This window comes from Ictidomys tridecemlineatus, chromosome 4, assembly GCF_052094955.1.
Source record: "Ictidomys tridecemlineatus isolate mIctTri1 chromosome 4, mIctTri1.hap1, whole genome shotgun sequence".
Classification (NCBI taxonomy): domain Eukaryota; kingdom Metazoa; phylum Chordata; class Mammalia; order Rodentia; family Sciuridae; genus Ictidomys; species Ictidomys tridecemlineatus.
Window position 1 is genome coordinate 14861307 of NC_135480.1, and position 17931 is coordinate 14879237.

A 17931-nucleotide genomic window follows, 5' to 3' on the forward strand; every position below is an offset into this window, starting at 1 on the left:
GCAAGTGCTTCCCCATGCTGAGCTGACATTTGCAGCAGTCAGCAGTCAATAAGTGTTTGCTGAATGGAGAAGGATTTTATCATGGTGTACAAATCCCTTAGAAGCTCCCAGACATCTGTTTGGAAATGATCTATCCTCCCCTAGAGTGGTGGAAACCACTTCCTGAAGTGGGGACATGAAACTGTTACTGCAGCAGGAAAAACAGCAACAAACTTGCGGGATCAGGGTTTGACTTGCAAGGGAAAACTCAGGCCTGGAATTCGGGTTTCCAAGTGAAGGAGCTGGTGTTCTCAGCAAAGCTTTGCCTGTGGGAAGTAATTTTGCCAGCTGAAATACACTTTTACAGTTGATATTGCACTGATAGGAAAATATCTCCTGGCAGACTCACTGCATCTGGGATGGGGCCACATCCGTAGAGCCGGCTGGGACTCCTCCCCTTAGAGAAGGGACCAGAGCCAAGTTTATTTATTTGTAGTCTAGGGACCTAATCAACCTCCAAGGCAGACATTTAAAAAGTTGTTTTGTTGATTTTTAAAAAATGTATTGCTATTAATTTATCCTTAATTTATAAGGCAAGGACAGATAATGGACATGGAGCCAGCAGCTGTACTTGAGAACGACATTACACTACCTGCCTGTTTCTGAGAGTGATCTTGTTGCCCTCCATTTCCTCATCTGTATAATGGGGGTAACCATACTGGTCCTACTAAGTGACTGTGGCTGCAAGTATAGGCTCTGGAGTCAGGCTGCCAAGGTTTGAACTCCCCTTCAGCACAATGGGCTGTGTGGTCTTGGACAGGTAATTAACCTCTGAGACCCAGATTTCCAGAGAGAACAAGATGTCTCTTCAGAGTGGAGGAGGTAGTTCATGCTAAATCCCTGATTCCCTGGTAAGTGCTCAAAGAGTGTTGGATTATATTTTCCACCAATAACATTGGTTGCTGTGCACTCAGGACAGACACAAACATTTACATAGGGTTGTATAAACCCAGGATCACTTATGTTGTCTCACCTCCCACGGTCAAGAGGTTGAAGATGAGAAAGGATCATGGAAAATTCAAGCTAATATGCCCTGCTGAAGAGGGCCTGCCAGCGTTTCTGTGGAAATGATGGAAATGGCTGCTTTTAACACATATTCTATGACTTTTGGAAGGAGAAAAATCCAGATTGTAGAGAGTGATCAAAGCCAGGGGCACACTTCGATTCCATCTCTGTAGATTGGCCTAAGATCTTGCTGATCTGCGTGCTTCAGCATGGAAGCAGAACTGGGGCCAAATCTTAGAGCTTCATGAAAGCTGCTGTGGGTACATTTCCAACACGGAATGATCGCTAGAAACACCTACTGCACGAGGAACATCTAGCAGATGAACAAGTGTTTTTCTGTCCCAGACACCAAGAGAGGAAATCCAAAACTGCGTTGCCTTTTAGTAGCAAAGCTGTCTTAGGAACTCTCAGAGGGGAAATGAGAAATCAGACATTGCTAAATGCATGGCTCTGCTCTGCTTTCTCTCTCGTCACTCTGGCAATCACCGCTGGGCATATCTCTTACAGCTACTTTCTTTCTTTTTTTTACAAGCCACGTGATGCTGGAAGGTGTGCTAGAAGCAATGAATATAGATCAGGCCCCTGGCATTGCGTCTTGATGTGCCTCTTCTCCTAATCAGGCTGTATCATTTCGGGCAAGTTGTGAAACCTTTCTCAGTCTACCTTGGTGGGTGGGATGGTGCTGTGAGCTGTGAATCTTGACAAAAACAGGTGTGAAAGGCTTTGCAGACTTAATTTCAGAGACTTTTAATCTAAGGACTAGGGATAGGCTTTTAGAGGTCTCAAAGTCCTGGAATTTTATGCTGCATAAGTACATATACATAGAGAAAGGACCAGAAGGAAAATCCTAAACTGTGCAGAAAGCTAACTTCTTGCAAGAGGAGTAGGCCTCAGGAGCAAAGGGTAGGCCCCTATCTACTCCATGTAGGTCAGCAGTGCTCTAATTTATTATTCTGAGAATGCATTTATGTCTTATCTGTTGCAAAAGAAAGGATTTTTTTCCTTTTTTTAAATGCCTGCAGAGTTGCTCATGTCTATGTGTATGAGCGTTTTCTCTGGATGTGGCTCATGCTTTGGCCAGGGGAATAAAGTGGTTAGAGACCTCCATGGGTTAGTGAGGGGCTGTAATTCCACAAATGAGGGCTGTTAGGCTCGACTGGACACCCACAGGCGTCCCTCCCTCCCTGAGCTGCTTCTGTAGACTGTTCTGCCTCAGCTCTGCCTTTGGGCAGAGCTGACCTGGGCCACACCCCCGTTACACCCCTGTTCTGTTACTGTCCCCAGAGCCTGCTCTCTCCTTTGTGGTTCCCCTGCATCCTGCCCATACCTTTGAAACAGTCCCTTTATTAAACTCTCCTCAAATTACCCAGTTTGAGTGGGCCATCTGTTTCCTGCTGAGACCTGACAGATACAGTATTATTAATCTGTCATTGTACCATCAGTGCCTATGCACACACACACTCACATATTGATAAACTCTCACTCAGCCTCACACACTCGCCCACCAACACACACTCCCACTCCCTCACAAACTCCCACGAGCATACACGCTCAGATGACACTATATATTGTCCTAGCACTTTGGGGAAGAGAGGGCTGCTCTGTTTAAAATCTCCTCTAGTGAATGGAGGGTCAACCTGGGCTGCAGGAACCTGGCCCACAGTTATGAGTCCCTTGTCTACTCTGCAGGGTGCCACCTCCTACCTCTGGGGATGTCTTTTAACGGCATACCACTGAATTAGCAATTCTCATCAGTTCTAATTTTTAGAAATTATACACTTTGTCCACTACAAATCCGGATGACCCCACTGCACTCTCAATGTGCTTGGAAAGAGGCTTCATAAAGAGTAAGTTCAAGTGCTTCCTGGAATCTTTACCCTTGCAGAATACACCTAGGAATAAAAATAAAATCTCTCTATCAAATTCTAGGTAGAGAATGAGTAGAAACTTTAGGAGAAATCACAAATAAAGGTTAATTTAGATGAAGAGGACCAAGTACTCTGGGTAGGAATTGAAGGGAGACACATCTTGGCTCAACCTGAGGTTACCTTGCCAGTAACTGAATCCATCCAATGATGAACAAGTCACCTTAGGAAGAGCCTCTTATCTAGGGCTGTGCCACAGAGAGACTGAGGTAGGACTTGGGATCCAGTGACCTCCAAGGTTATGCCAACATGCCCCTGGGACATTAGCCAAGTCACTTCCTCTTTTGGAATTTCCACTTCCTCCTCTGTACAGTGAGGGATTCTGTCTAGGCCTCTCCAAGGGTTCTTTAACGCCTAAAATTCTCAAAATCTCTGATTCTGCAGGCAAAGAACTGTGAAAAGTAGGGGAGGGGGTAGCATTTGGAAAGGAGCTGCAGAAGTAATTAGTGATGGAAATGTGAATCTCTAGCTGCCTCTGGATATCTGAATTTGCAGATTAAAACAAGACTGAATCTTGGCTGAACAATTCCCTTCTCTCCAGAGCAAATGGCAATAGTAGGACGTTGAAAAATCTGGCCTCTATTGGAGGAAGAGGCAAATGATTTGTTTGGGAGACAAAAGGGCAGGCTACAAATTATGTCTCCAGCATCTGCTAATCCTTGAACCTCTCTGGAACTCAGATTCTTTGTTTTTAAGTGGTGCTGAAAGTACCAACTATCCAGGCATAGTCTTCTGAGGATCAACAAGTGCAAAGGTCCCTGGCCTTCCTGACTGGGGTGGAGATCATCTAAGAAAATGTATTGGTATCCAGGCTCCTGGGACCACTGGATCTGTGGTCCTGAGAAATGAATTTAACTCTGCGATCCTCCACTTCCTCATTTGGGGATTGTACCTATCTTAGGGTGGGTGAGGAACAATTAGCCAAAGCGGACAGAATGCTTTACACAGTGAGATTCTCAAGAGCAGCATAAAATGACCACGTCATTGAAAACACATTGTGTGTCCAACGTGGCCTTGGGTCCCCTTTCTTCTTATCTGAGCACTCAGAAAGGTGACCTTGTGCCTCTCTCACATAGGTGCTTAACTTAGCTTGGATGCCAATATGGTGCCTGTAGGCTGATGGCAGTCTGAGGGTCCTGGGTGGGCACCCAGATGTAGGGCTGTGAGAGAGAGTGTGGGGAGAGGCCTCTGCTTGTCATGGATGGCAAATATTCCTCCATGTTATTCCTTGGGCCCTCTGGAAATTCTTTTTTTCTTTCTTTCTTTCTCTCTCTCTCTCTCTCACTAGGGATTGAACCCAGGGGTGCTTAACCACTGAGCCACATCCTCAGCCCTTTTCATATTTACTTTTTATTATTATTATTTTTTGGTTGTAACTGGACAAAATATCTTTATTTTATTTATTTATTTATTTATTTTTTGTGGTGCTGAGGATTGAACCCAGGGCCTCCCACGTGCTAGGTGAGTGCTCTATCATTGAGCCACAATCCCAGCCCCTTCATATTTTCTTTAGAGACAGGTTCTCAATAAGTTGCTTAGGGCCTCGCTAAGTTGCTGCGGCTGGTTCCAAATAACTCATTTGGCAAGGAATACTTATGAAGATAGAGCTATCATGAAAACCCCAACAACTGGTGTCATGCAGTTTTAGAACAATATCTTTCATTTAAAGAAGAATGGGTCTGAAGTTCTTATCCCCAATTTATTGTGCTGTGGCTATCTTCCCCAGTAAGCATAACAGGGCATGAGATAGACCTAGGCCTAAATAAGGTCTAAGCTGCTTAGGGCCCCGATAAGTTGCTGAGGATGGCTTTGAACTCATTATCCTCCTATGTCAGCCTCCTGAGCCTCTGAAATTAGAGGCAAGCACCTCTGCACCCAGCTTGGAAACTCTTTTCAACTGCAAAGGTCCAAATGAGTGCTTTGCCCCTTCTTACTATGGCCTGGAGGCTTTGATGAAGGAGTCAGTTTCCTGGAGGCCCATACCTCTCAGATGGGTTTCCTTAGGTTCCGGAAATTACACTGGTGAGATCCTTAGAGATCTTCCATCTTGTGTCCCCAAATACAATCCAAGCTTATTTAGGCCTGTTGTGCCTACTTGGGTGGATAGCCACAGCATGATAAATTAGAGATAAGAACTTCAGACCCATTCTTCTTTAAATGAAAGACATTGTTCTAAAACTGTATGATACCAGTTGTTGGGGTCTTCATGATAGTTTTACTCTTCATAAGTGTTTCTTGCCAAATGAGTTATTTGGAGGACTGAAGAATCCCCAGTGGCCAGAGGGAAGTTATGAGGATGAAAACTTGCATTTTAGATTATGAGAATTTTATTAATGTGTTACTATTTTAAGCCACCATACAAATATCCTTTGTATTGATTTCAGTGTGATGTACTGACTGAATAAATATGCCAATTTCTGCCAGGGAGCCAAACAGTATTTTTAAACTACTTTAAAATATGTGTTGTTTCCTATGGTTTTTTAAACTCTGGAGTTGATTATGAAAGCAATTTCAATTTTTAAAAATTCTTCTTTCCAGAGAACATACATATATATTCGAAACTATTAAATATAAAGCTTAATGGGAAAGGTAATTATTTTTTAAAATTACAAATTAAGTGAAAAAAAGTGATGTGATTCTTTTAGCTTACGTATGCCATTATAACAGAGAGTATTACTACAACAAAGGAAATTTGAAGAACAATTCTTTGAATATATGACAAATGTATCATATGTAGATCATCCCTATCACTGCCTATTGAGTACATTTGTACTTTAGTGTACAACACTGTGTACTTAATCAGGACCCTGGCAGAAACTGAGTGTTCAGATTTTAAAGGTAAATCAAAACCAGGAGCTAAAGCTTTTCAAGTATTGGCTGATAGGATTCTCAGGATAATAATGATGCTATCATAAATTTTCAGAAGGGGAAATTAGGAGGTGAGGAGGCCGAGGGTTTTTCTAAGGCCCTTCAAGTATTCCAGATAGTGCATCCTATGGTTCCTCTTTCCCTCTATTCCAAATGGGAAAAACCCCAAAAGATCCCTTAAGTCTGAAGGCTAATGAGAATACATATTAGATGATATTAAGAGACTGGTTTAAGTTCTTTGGAAAGGCACTGAGGAAGAACTAATAATCATTATACTTGTTATTTGTGACTCATGAAATTTCCTGGTTTGGAAATTTGCAAAATGCAAAACTACCACCTTGTAAAATGAACAGTTATTGCCCTTACTTTGGTCAGTGAGAGACCTTAGAAAGTCCAGGCATAGGACAGGGAATGGGGCTGTCCAGGCATTACCTCTACATGTTAGTGCTAAGAATAGACCAGGAATCACAGCAGCCAGCATTTCAGCAGGATTTGGCCATCGGGCTTCACTATGCCATCGGGCTTCACTATGGCCTGAGCAGGAGCACTGGGCTCAGTCCCTTCCTGTAATGGAGCTGTCACCTCACAGCACAGCCCATGCAGCACTGCAGCTGCCTGTTACAGAGTCCTTCCCTAGTTTGAGCCAAAGCCTTATGGGAGCAGGGAGGGGGCCAAGGATCTTTCCTTCCCAGTATGCCTTGCTGCCTGAGGTGAAGTTCTCTGGAGCTGACTCCCTTCCCCCATGCCCCAGGAGAGCGGGGATTTACCTGAAGTTGTACCCCGGGGAGATGCTGCTTTTCTCAGAAACGCTGTCCAGCCTAGTGAAGGAGTATTTGGGGATGCACTGGTCCCAGCTCTTGTCCAAATCGCACACCCAGCCAATCTTTATGCCCAGAACTCCACCCTGAAGAAAGGGGCCAGACATGAGCATTCCCCTGAGCTCAGCCAGAGTGGGACAGGGGCTTGTGACAAGTGACTTCTTTTTATTCTGTAGGTGGAAGGTGGAGGCAGGCAGAAAAGAAAGTGACTGGTCACAGTAAAGAAGTGCTGTAGCCAGGGGTAGAACCCTGGAGCCTCAGGGTCCTTCTTACTTTTGGAACCTTCAGTTCCCTGTCTACAATATAGAGAAAGTGGCCATGGGTCCACTGTCCCCTCGTGTGGCCCTTTTCAGAGTTCTATCGCCTCTCCCTAAAGGGATGTATAAATACAGGAATGGGAAACTGAGGATTGGGGGAAATGGGTCACTGGAGGGGAGACCACTCAGGGTAGGGGTTGGATGGGGGCTCAAAGGATTCAGGGACAAAGCCAATTGCAGGCCTGGGATACTTCCACCAGGTGGCGCTGTCTTGCCGCAGCTCTTTCCTGGTCTCCTGGCTGCCTCCAAAGAGCTCTGGAGTCTGGGGAAGGGCTGAGTTCCCCTGGTAGAGGTTACAGAAGAAGAACTAGGTTCTCACCGTGCGGGCCAGCTTGGCAAAATCCTGCCCTGCAAACTTGACCACGTCCCCCACCCGCAAGATGGGGCAGAAAGGAGCCTTTTCAGGATGGAAACGGCAGGTCTTCATATCCCTGGCTGTCAGGTTGGGCAGGAGGTTTCCCCTGGGGAGAAGAGGAGAGAGGCAAGGCCAGGGTTAAAGTGGTCCCACACAAACTGCTCTCCAGCCTTCAGGGGGCTCAGGGCTCTCCACACCCAGGCAGGGGCGTCCATGTCCTGAGCTTTTGGGTATTCACTGTCTCCCTCCCCTCTTGCTCTGCATCTTTTTCTAACCCCAAACACTCTCCATCCATAGTGGGGTTATGTGTGTCCATGCCCAATGTCCCCAGCTGCCAGGCTGGGCATCTTGGAGGGCGAGAGTCACTTCTGACACTCGGCACCTCTGCAGGCCTGCCATTGTACTTTGCGCAGGGCAGATGCCCACCATTCGTGCCCTCATGAATGACTGAGTTACACAAGGGGCTGAACTAAGAAAAGGGATACCACATGGGGGATTGATGTAGGGAAAGATAAACGGACAAGCTCCTTGGTTTCCAATCTCAGGAGGCATCTGTGCTCAGGGCCAAGTTTAAATGGTCCCTCCTTGGTTCAAACAAAACTCCCAGGTCGGTCTGAGCCCAAGGCAGGGAGGCTGGCAGGGAAGTTAGCCCCCAAATCCACTCAATAGTCAGAGGCCAAGGCCGCTGGGAGGCTGGGATTAGGAGTCCTGGAGATGGGGTTTGGGAAGTGAGAGAACCATGGTGCATGGGGCACCTCATTCTCAGGCAGGTGAGGTGGCCCGGTGATTGGGGGAGGAAGTGAGGACTCACTTCTCAAAGTTGAAGAGGGGGAAACGGATGCTGTTCTTGATGAAAATGGTGAAGTTCTCCGCTTCCATCATGATAGGCCTGTGGGTGAGGATGGAAGCCTTAGCCCTCAGGAAGAGCCTCTTCCCCTGGTGGATGCCTCCCAAGGGAGACCTCTTATAGATGAAGGGGAGTGATGGGAAGGCCTCTCTGGGTCTCCAGAGTCAAAGGGAGAGAAGGGGCAGGCAGGATGATAACCAGAGGCCACCACCACCCCCATGAAGAGACACTACATTGAGACCCTCCATAAGCTCAGAGATGCAGAGCTCCCCACGTTGGCAAAGAGGAACTAGGTGGGGTCCTCTCTCCTCCCGTCTGGCGCAGGACCTCACATTTCCACGGTGTCCACCTCCGTGGGGCACCAGCCCTGGATCTCACAGGTCCGGAGCTCAGAGCTGTAGTTCACGCAGCGGCCGGTGAGGATCCCTGCGAGGGAGGAGCCACTAAGGCTGGTTGGCCACCTGCTCTTTGCCAGTCCCTTCCCCCTCCTCATCAGGGACCACCCTGCCCCAGGGACCTGCCAAGGAACGGACCCTCTATTTCGCTGTTGTGTGCTTGCACAGTACAGCTCTCTCCCTGTCCTCCTCCTGAGCTGCAGACCAGACCAAGGAGAGTCCACACCCTCCTCTGACAGCTCCTTAAGCCCCAGCACCCGGAGCCCCTATCTTTCTAGCTCTTTCTTCCTCACCTCTGAGCTGGAGCTGCTCCTTTGGCCTGAAGCCGTCTCTGTCCTGCCAAATCCCACTTGTCTTCAGGGCCCAGTCCAAATGCCGCGGCCTCCAGGAAGGCTCGGGGCCACTCTCTCAGAACCAGTCTCTCTCCCTTTCCTGTGCTTTCCCTTCCCTGGACAGCACATGCCACTTTGCTGTGCCCCTGCCTGGCTCCGCGTCCCTAGACTTCACACTCCTCTTGGGGGCACCTTCATAGGCCCCTCTGGGTCTGCCACCCAGGGAGCCCCCACAAATGCTGATCGATAGGTGGGTTCTCTGCCTGCTCCTAGGGTAGGCTCTCAGGGATCTGCTGCCCCCCAAAACAGCTTGGGGATGGGAGGGGTGAGGAAGGGGCTGACTCACCCCCACCCGGGAAACGCTCAGGTCCACACTGGCTGTCAGACACACAGCGGTACTTCTCCTCGTTCTGGGGGGAGATGGGACCGCAGGAGTGTGAGGGACCCTCCCTGGCCCTGGTGAGCCCCTGGGCTCCCACTGCCTCCCAAAGTGGCGGCTTCTGGAGGGAGGAGGTGCCAGTCACAGCGAGGAGGCTCGCACCCAGGCCCTCCCTGCCGACGACCTCTCCCTACAGCATTTTCTTCTTTGACCCCCTTCTTCCAACCTCCTCTGTCCCCTCACCTCTGGGCAGAATCCTTGCATCTGGTTTTCAGTAACGATCATCTTGGTGATGATGACAAAGACGGAGGTGCCCTTGGGAGAAGCAGGGAGAGAAAATCCTGCAACAGTCCCCATCTTGAGACAGGGACTGCTACTGTCCCCACTCTACAGAGGGGGAAACTGAGACTCTGGGATTTGACCAAGGTGGCAGGGCTAACAAAGGGCAGAGCTAGGATCCGAATGGCTCTTTCTGACCACCCACGTGGGTGCTGTGTTTTGATTGCAGCATGAGTCAAGGTAGAGCCTGGAGAGGAACCCAGCTTTCTGACGCCCAGAACTGCATTCTGGAGGTCAGACCCAAGCTGCCCCACAAATCCCAGCAACCAGGGGGCCAGGCCCTCTACGGGTTGCTGACACCACTGACTCGGGTTTGGGAGTCCCAGGGGCACTTTTCTTGTCCAGCCCCCTCCTCCCCACCCTCCCCAGGTGTGAGTAGGGAAACCATACCTGGGGTGGGGTCACATAATCAGACACGTCCATGACTCTGTTGGCATAGCGTCCGAAACCCTTCACCTTGGTTACCACCGAGGACTCAATGGCTGTGTCGCGCACTTGGTATGCCTTCTCGTGCAAGAAAACCCATCTGGGGCAGGAGAGCAGAGATGCAACGAGACAGACAAGGGTCCATAGGCCTAGCAGAAGATGCTGGCAGAGGGCTTCTTTTGGCCAGCATTATGGCAGCACAGGGACAAGGCCTTACTGGACATGGGGGACCCTAGTGAGTCCCTGGTGAACTTAAAGTAGTGTTTCCCTACCTCCCCCACCAAGGAGCTTTTTTAGAATTTTTAAAAAATAATTGCTCCCCGCTTCAATATCACAGATACCACGTGCATATTTGTGCTTTATACATCAAAGAGTGAGTTTTTTTTTTTACCCCTAAGAACAAATGTTCACCTTCTTGGGAGCTGTTGCCCTGTTAAAAATTTGGCTTAAAGTCATTCCTGCTGATAATAGAGTCCTTTCTCTGGCAGGCTTCCAGGAGAGAAGGGGCAGAGGGCAGAGCATGTGCATTCCCAGCTCTGTGCATGGCTGTATCCTAAACACCTGGCACATAGTAGATGTTTAGGAAAAAAATCGACCAAAGGCCCCTGGGAACTGAGTACTTGGCAGCCTTCCTCCCTCCAAGTGTCAGGGTGAGGATGGAGGAGGACAGAGGGGCAGGGGTTGCTTCTTTACCTGGCAGGTGAATGGAATGGGGTTGGGGGTGGGGCAGGGGATTTAATCTTATTCCTTGAATTGTGCTGCCACCAAGTGGTCATTTACCTGTAGTGGCTTCTCCCTGCTGCTTAAAGCCGTGGATCCACCCAGGGGATGTAGCTGGGCTCCCTTCCCTTCTGCCATCACCACTCTCCCGGATTTAGCCTGCAGCAAGCAGGGCCCGCAGTCGCACCCGACAACTGTCTCCTCTGCATTTCACATGCAGTCACCATCGCAACCCTCAGAGCTCAAGCTACTCTCAGCCTGGTTCAGTGCCCCCTCCAGCCAGGGGCATGCTCTGTTTCTGATGGCACAATCGCAAGCAAATGCTGTTACTGCTCTACCACCACTACAACCCCCGCCCCTCCCAATCTTATTTAAGCACAGATGCCGGTTTTGAAGAAATACTGACATCTTCTGGAAGGTACTTTTGGAAATGCTGGGTTAGGGTCATTTTCTGTATCTCACCAGGGTAGAAAAACCGCATCAGATGAGTGGCAGGAGACTGAGACAAAACTGTGGGAGTCCTAGGCTGGGCAGCTGCAGAGGCAGTCCTGGGGCTGAGCTGACCTGAGGTGTTTATTAGTGGGTGGTGAGGATCCCAAGCCCAGGAGCTGTCTAACTACCATTGAGTCGCCATGGATGGGCTGCTGTGGGAGGTGGTGGGCATCGCAGGGCTGGGAAGGCCAAAGAGATCTGGATGATGACCTTCCAGGTGTGTTAAGGGGAGACCCCTTCCCCGGGTGGAGGTTGAGCTGGATGACTTTCAGGGTCCTCCACTGTTGGAAGATGCAGAGGGGGAAGCTCCCAGAACATGCTGGGAGGGTCACTATCACTTGTAAGATGGACACCATGGTCATGATCACTGCAAACACAGGATGATGTTTGCAAGTGGCTCCTTGTTCGGTTTTCAGTGTGAGGATCTGGAGTTGACCCCTATATGGCGCTTCACTCACTTGGATTCTTTTTTCTTTTTTTAAATCAATAAGCAATGATTTACATATTTCAGAGTGCAATTAAAGTTCTGAAATATGTATACATTGTGAAATGGTTATATTGTTAGTTAACATATTAATCACCCTGCATCTTTATCATTTTTCTGTAGTGTTACTTGAAGTCTGAATGGTTGAGTGGGAGAGAAAGGGTGGGGTCATGCACAGCACTGGCAAATGGCTCCAAACCTGTTACCTGTTTTATTGTTGCTGCCTTAGAGCCAGCAGCATCCTGATTAATGCGCCATTAAGAGTTATTCACAAGCCTGTAAATGCTTTTACGAACACCAGGCCTCTGTGGAGCACTGTGCTATTGTGTGCCTTACCTCCCCGGCACTTTTCTTTTTTTGGGAAGGGGAGGAGTTTCATTAGGATCTCATTCATCATGTTTTGTTCTAGCAGAAGAGAAAGGAGCATCCTGATATAGAAAAATGGAGTAGATATCCAGACAGCATGATTAGCTCCTGGACCTGGGCCCCTCAGAATGGATGGAGTGAGGTCCGGGACCCTGGTTTTCTGCTCCCAGCTATGATGGCTGATGATGAAGTCCAAATACACCCTTCCTAAGCCTCAGTGTACCTGGCCACAGAATGGACACATTTCTCTGTGTTGATCCAATGTAATGGCTCCTGGAGACCCCTGCTCCTGTCCTTAAAGTTCAGGAACATATGCAGATGAGAAGCAGAGTTCAGATCATTATCATATAGCCAACACGGGACACTAAGCTGACTCCTTTGATGAATCCTTGCCAGTATGGCAGCTTTGATAATTACCTACATGTTACAAATGAGGAAGCTGAGGCACAGAGGAGTGGGCAGACTTGCCCAAGTTCACACGGCTGGTATGTGGGTCCCAAACCAGGCAATCTGCTTCAGACCACTCATAGCCACCTCACCGTAGCATCTTCAGCTGTGCCCAGCTCAGGGCCAGCGCACAGTTGCCCTCCTGAACTGGACCCTGGTGCTTGCCCTGCAAACCCCTGCTCCATCTCCAGGGGAAGCTTCTCCGAGCTCAGGAAAGTCTCAGTTGGAAGGCGCTCAGGACAATTAACCAATCCCATTCCTCCCTCTCCTCCTCTAAGGCTCCTTCTTTCCCCCGTGGGGAGGAGAGGCCGTATTAGACTTCTCTCTCTGAGTTAAATAACAAGTGGAAGAATTTCAGTAGCCCCACGGGGCTGAGAATGTCATCAGGGCAGCTTGGAAATGAGGGGCTGCTTCATTTCCAGAACAAAGGGGCCGAGACTGTCTCTAGAGGCTGGGGCTTAGGAGATGGGGCAGGACTGAGCCTCCAATTCTTGGCATTTTACTCTGCTGCTCTGACTTATTTTTTTCTCGAGTTCCTGGTTTATTATTTATAGAGCGGAAGGCGGGTGGCAGCTCCTTGGCAGGTGGGATGTGCAGGAAGGAGGCCAGAGCAGCATCCCAGCACCCTCCCGTCCACCCCCAGGGAGTCAAGGAGGAGGCCAGGGAGTGGGTGTGAAGAGCGTGTGTTGTGTGTTTTGGAGGAGAGGGGTCTCTTAGGAAGGTGTGAGCTGGGCAGAGGGAAAGGGGGAGGCGCGATAGGGAGTCTGTGGAATATTAATAGTCCCATCTATTACTGAGTATTACTGAGTCACCGTCTCAGGCAAGGTATTCGACGTGTGTCACCTCCCTGGTGACATAATTCCCTGGGAGGAGGCATTCCTAAACCCATCTTCCAGATCCGGGGATTGAGACTTAGGGGCCTAAAGGGATGCTTCCGAGGTCCCATTCCTAGTTGGCGTCAGAACTGGGCTTCTAACTGATGCTCTGTGTTCCACGGTATCATTATGGAGTTGCCGCGTAGAGAGGGCAGGCAGGAAGGAGAGTGGCACTTCTCTCTGGACCATAGGATGGCGGGTCCAACAGGTCCGCCCACAGAATTTGCTGCCTGATGTGCTGACAAGGTGTTCAGAGTGCTACCTTCAGTCAAGAGGTACTTGGGGGGCAAGGCTCTTCTCTTGAAACCTGACATCTCCATTCTTGTACTTGCTTTAGGTGCCGAATGGCTATATAAGATCTGAGATGAGGCTGGATATTCTGAACCCAAGTGGGTGGCCGTGCAGCTGGCGATTTGTGTGTACAGTGGAGAAACAAGGAGAGCAGGGCTGTGATGGGTCAGGGACTCTCTAACCCACCGCTGGTCCATCTGAGGGATGGAGGATTGAAGCACTGCAAAAGTCCCTCCCTGCAGGTCACCAGAAAGGGAGCTTCTTCAAAGTCAGGCCAGCACCAGCCAGCACTTCCTTGGGACTCAGGCCCCAAGGATTTCCTTCTATTTCCAGGATCCAGAAAGGGGACTGGCCCTTAGGAAGTCCCACCCCACAGAGGAGACTGGGGATTACCACCTGGGCTCAGAGAAGACGGGAGAAACGTGGGGTAAATTCTGGCCTCTTGTGGACGTGGGGTGGATAAAGGAAACCAGTGATGACAGCAGCTGAGGCTGGAGGTGGGGGTGACAGCACGTGCCAAGAGAATAAGGGGGCGTGTTGCTGTGAATGCACAGAGGAGTAGCCACCTCCTGCTGCACTCCACTAGGTAAGGCTGGGCATCCTGTCTACCCGGCTCAGAAAACAGGGAAAAAATATTCAAGTTTTAGTTACATGCTAAGAACACAGCATTGAACCCTGCAAATACTATGAGGCTAGGCGCCCTCATCTCTCCATCAGACTGTATTCCCCTCCTACCTTTTTTTCCCCATCCACTCCTACTCCCCCAAGCTCTGGGTAGATTGGCCATCGTGGTCTTCCCAGCTCGGATCTCATCAAGGCTGTCTTTCTCAGCCTCAGTCACTCACACACATGTTGAAATGCTCCAGTAGCTTTCTTCCTGTCCGTTACTTCTTGTAAAAAGGAGAGCTCTCTGAGAGTCGGAGTCTGGCCTCTGTGTTCTCCTGCATCTTACATGACTCTGACCTCTGCTCCTTCAGCTTGGCCATGAACTTCTTTTCCTGCCCTCCTGTGCAGAGGCGGGTTTTTTTTACCTTGGACCCTCCTTCTTTCCTCCTTGAACCTGGTTGCTCCTTTCAGGAACATTCTTCAGATCTTGGTTTGGACATGGCGTTTCAAGAAAAACCTTTCCTTAGTTCCCTGAGGTCAAACACCTACATGGGAGTGGCTCTCCTGGCACTGTGTACCTTTCAGCCACAGATGAAATTCCACACTTGTTGGTGGTGAGGACTGGCTCAATGCCCACCTCTTGCCTTACACGGTGAGCTTCAAGACCCTGTATGCTTTCCTCTCCCCTGGCCCTGGGGATTGAACTCAGTAATGCTCCACCACTGAGCTACACCCTCAGTCATTTTTATTATCTTTTGAGATAGGATCTCCCTGAGTTGCCCAGGTTGGCCTTGGAATTGCAAGCCTCCTGCCTCAGCCTCCTGGTTCGCTGGGATGACAGGTGTTCGCCACCATGCCTGGTTCCCCGTCTGCTTTTGTTCACAGTTCTATCCTCCATGCATACCAACACCTGGCATGAAGAGACACTTGGCGCATCTTTGCTAATTAACAACAATGGATTCCCAAGGTCACAATAGAGCATGGGTTCTCATATACAGAGATGGGCTCGGGCTAGGGGGCTGGGCCAAGGAGCATGCAGCTGAGCAGCTGATGTAACACTGCCCCGTGGGGAGCTGTCAGGCTGGGAGATGGATGGGGCTGGGTATCAAGACGCCACAGAGCCTCTCCTGCTCCCTCCAGAAGGCTGGCCTCCGGCCCCCAGAACTGAAGGATCCCATCTGATCTGATCATAATGAGGAACAGACAAGGGCAGTGGGAGCTGAGTGGGCTGGTCCAGGAGACAGCTGTCTCTGTCCTCCATCAGTCTCCTGTCTGGAGCCAAGGGGGCCAGGCCAGGGTGGGAATGTGCTGAGACAGCATTTGCACTCACCTGGACCAACACACCATCTTGTGGCTGTAAACACGCATGGCACCAAATAGACACACTGACAGAGAAGGTTAAGAACCAACTTTGAGTCAAGCTCTGGAGATGCAGACATGGAACATTTGCAAACATCACCTCTCACAAAACCTCAGTGTTGAAAGGGAGATTGGAGGCCATTTAATCCTATCCCAGAGCTTGAATCCCTTCTCTGATATCCCATAAGGAGCACTGGATACACAGCCTTGTTATAACATCCACATACCAAAGCCACCCGGCTCTCGCCAAACATATGAAGCAAAGATTGCTTAAAAATCACATCTGCCCACCTTTCTACGTGCATCCTCACACACCACTCCAACCCTTCAGGCAAGCAGGCCTGCTCACACGCAGCTCCAGCCGGCATGGGCATGCACACAGGATGTCTTCTTTGAATTGCTTCAATTAATTCATGAACTCGGTTGCCAGTGGCTTGTCTCTCCCACACAGACCCATTGTCTCCAGGAACAGTGGGAGACCAGAGCACTCCAGGAAGGAAAACCAGCAAGGTTTCTGTCTGCATTTCCTGGTGCCCACCAGTGTGTGGAAATGACCACAAGAACAGAACGTGCATTTTCCCCATTGTCTGCCCCATGGTCCTTTGTGTCTGTAGGTGTAGGGGTGTGTACCTCCAAGAGTGGGGGCCGAAAGGAGTGTTTGGACCTTGCAGGCTCCTGAGCGACACTCAGGATGAGTTTTATGCCACAGAGTCAAGCAGAGATTGGGAATTCACGCTTTTTTGATAAAGGACAGCAATCCTGGATTCTCAGGGAGGCACCCCACCCCATGTTCAGAAAAACTACTTTTCTTCTCACCAATGTCACTTTGACTGTTAATTTATTTGTGCCTGCTTCTCTCTCCATCTCACGGGGCAGTTCCCTCCTTTGTTTTGCCCTCCCAGAGCAAGGGCTTCTTGACTTTCCAAGATCTCTTCTAAGCCAGAAGGGAACTCCTCATTCCAAAACAAACCCAGAGATCTCTTCCCTCCCCAGCCTACCCTCCCACCCAACATCAGCCTGATCAACTTGTCATCTTCTCTCTGGGTTCCGCACCTTCCCTTTCCTCTTTCTGTGCTTCCTTGCTTTCTGGGACCCAAAAGAGTTGACTGAGAGAATGGGAAGACGTGGGGTGGGGTCTGCCTCTTTTCTGGTTGCGGGGAATAGGAGAGGGAGAGTGGAAATGGATCATCTGGGGACCTCTCCTGTTGGAGGGCAGTGCCGGGGTCAGGACCACGCACCTTGGAGCGTGTGTTCAGAAACCACTCTCCAGCTGTGGAGGAATTTTGTGGGGGCAAAAGAATCTATCTGGGGACCAGATCCTGGGTGGTGGCAGCAGAGACCAGTCCTTGGAACAGGCTCCCTGGAAGATGTATGTTTCCCCCAAGAGAAAAGAAGCCCAAGCAGCTTGACAGTAGCACTGAGGGAGGAGGGGGAGGGTAGGATAGCAAGTCGCCCTCCAGTCCTAGGATCTGAGGGACCACAGACTCACCCCACAAAGTAGGAGATGATCAGAAGCTGAACTGCCCTGTTGATGATCCCAATGGTCCAGCTCTTCACGACCACTGACTTGGTGGTCTCGTAAGTAAAGAAGTCTGATATGCAGTTCATGCTGAGAGTGCTTGGGGCCACTCTGAAGGGGCTTGATGGCAGCCTCAGGATAGCAAGGTTCTCAGGACAGGGAGACGGCGATCAAGGCCTGGAAGGGACAGCTTAGAGGGGCTGGAGGAAGAGCCTGTTCCTGTAAGCCAGGCAACCCTAGCCCAATGCCCAGGCTCTCTCTCAGCTCTTGACACTCTGACTGCCAAGAGTCCAGGGCCAGGGTGGGGGACACCCTTTTTATTCGTCTCCACCCCATTCCCCTGTGATGTCACCACAGGGGTGGGGTCTTCAGTCCTGGGCTCCTGATTGCCTGGGAAGCAGCTGGCTAGGGCCCTCTGGGACTCATGTTTTATCTGCACTCTCTCTACCGTTTCTGCTTGGTTCTCATATGCTGCATCCTCATCTAAGCTCACCAGCTGCTTTGTGCTCTCCCTAAAGCCCCCTGCAATGCCCCACCCCCCAGCCTGCCTGAGCTGAGTACCCCTTCACTTTTGAATGTTCACCTAATTCCACCCAATTCTGCAGCTATTCCTTCCCTTCCTGAGTTGCCTCCAATAGCATGGGGAGGGGAAGGGGTCTCTTGAACATTTTTCTGGGTCTCCCAGAACAGGGTGAGTAAAGAGTCACATCTTTCTAATTGCATTGGC

General features: G+C 49.8%; 1 protein-coding gene across 1 annotated transcript in view; it reads right to left on the minus strand.

Annotated features, from left to right (window-relative positions):
• P2rx3 (purinergic receptor P2X 3) overlaps nt 1–17678 on the minus strand; it is a 30590-nt gene extending 12912 nt beyond the window's left edge. Inside the window, exons 1-8 of the mRNA XM_005331595.5 lie at nt 17175–17678; nt 10010–10145; nt 9524–9595; nt 9248–9311; nt 8507–8600; nt 8139–8216; nt 7292–7433; nt 6605–6741 (exon numbers count right to left, since the gene is read on the minus strand). Coding sequence (XP_005331652.1) covers nt 6605–6741; nt 7292–7433; nt 8139–8216; nt 8507–8600; nt 9248–9311; nt 9524–9595; nt 10010–10145; nt 17175–17293 — 842 coding nt within the window. The 5' untranslated portion in view covers nt 17294–17678. The remainder of the gene's footprint in view (nt 1–6604; nt 6742–7291; nt 7434–8138; nt 8217–8506; nt 8601–9247; nt 9312–9523; nt 9596–10009; nt 10146–17174) is intronic.
• Between the last annotated feature and the right edge of the window lie 253 nt (nt 17679–17931).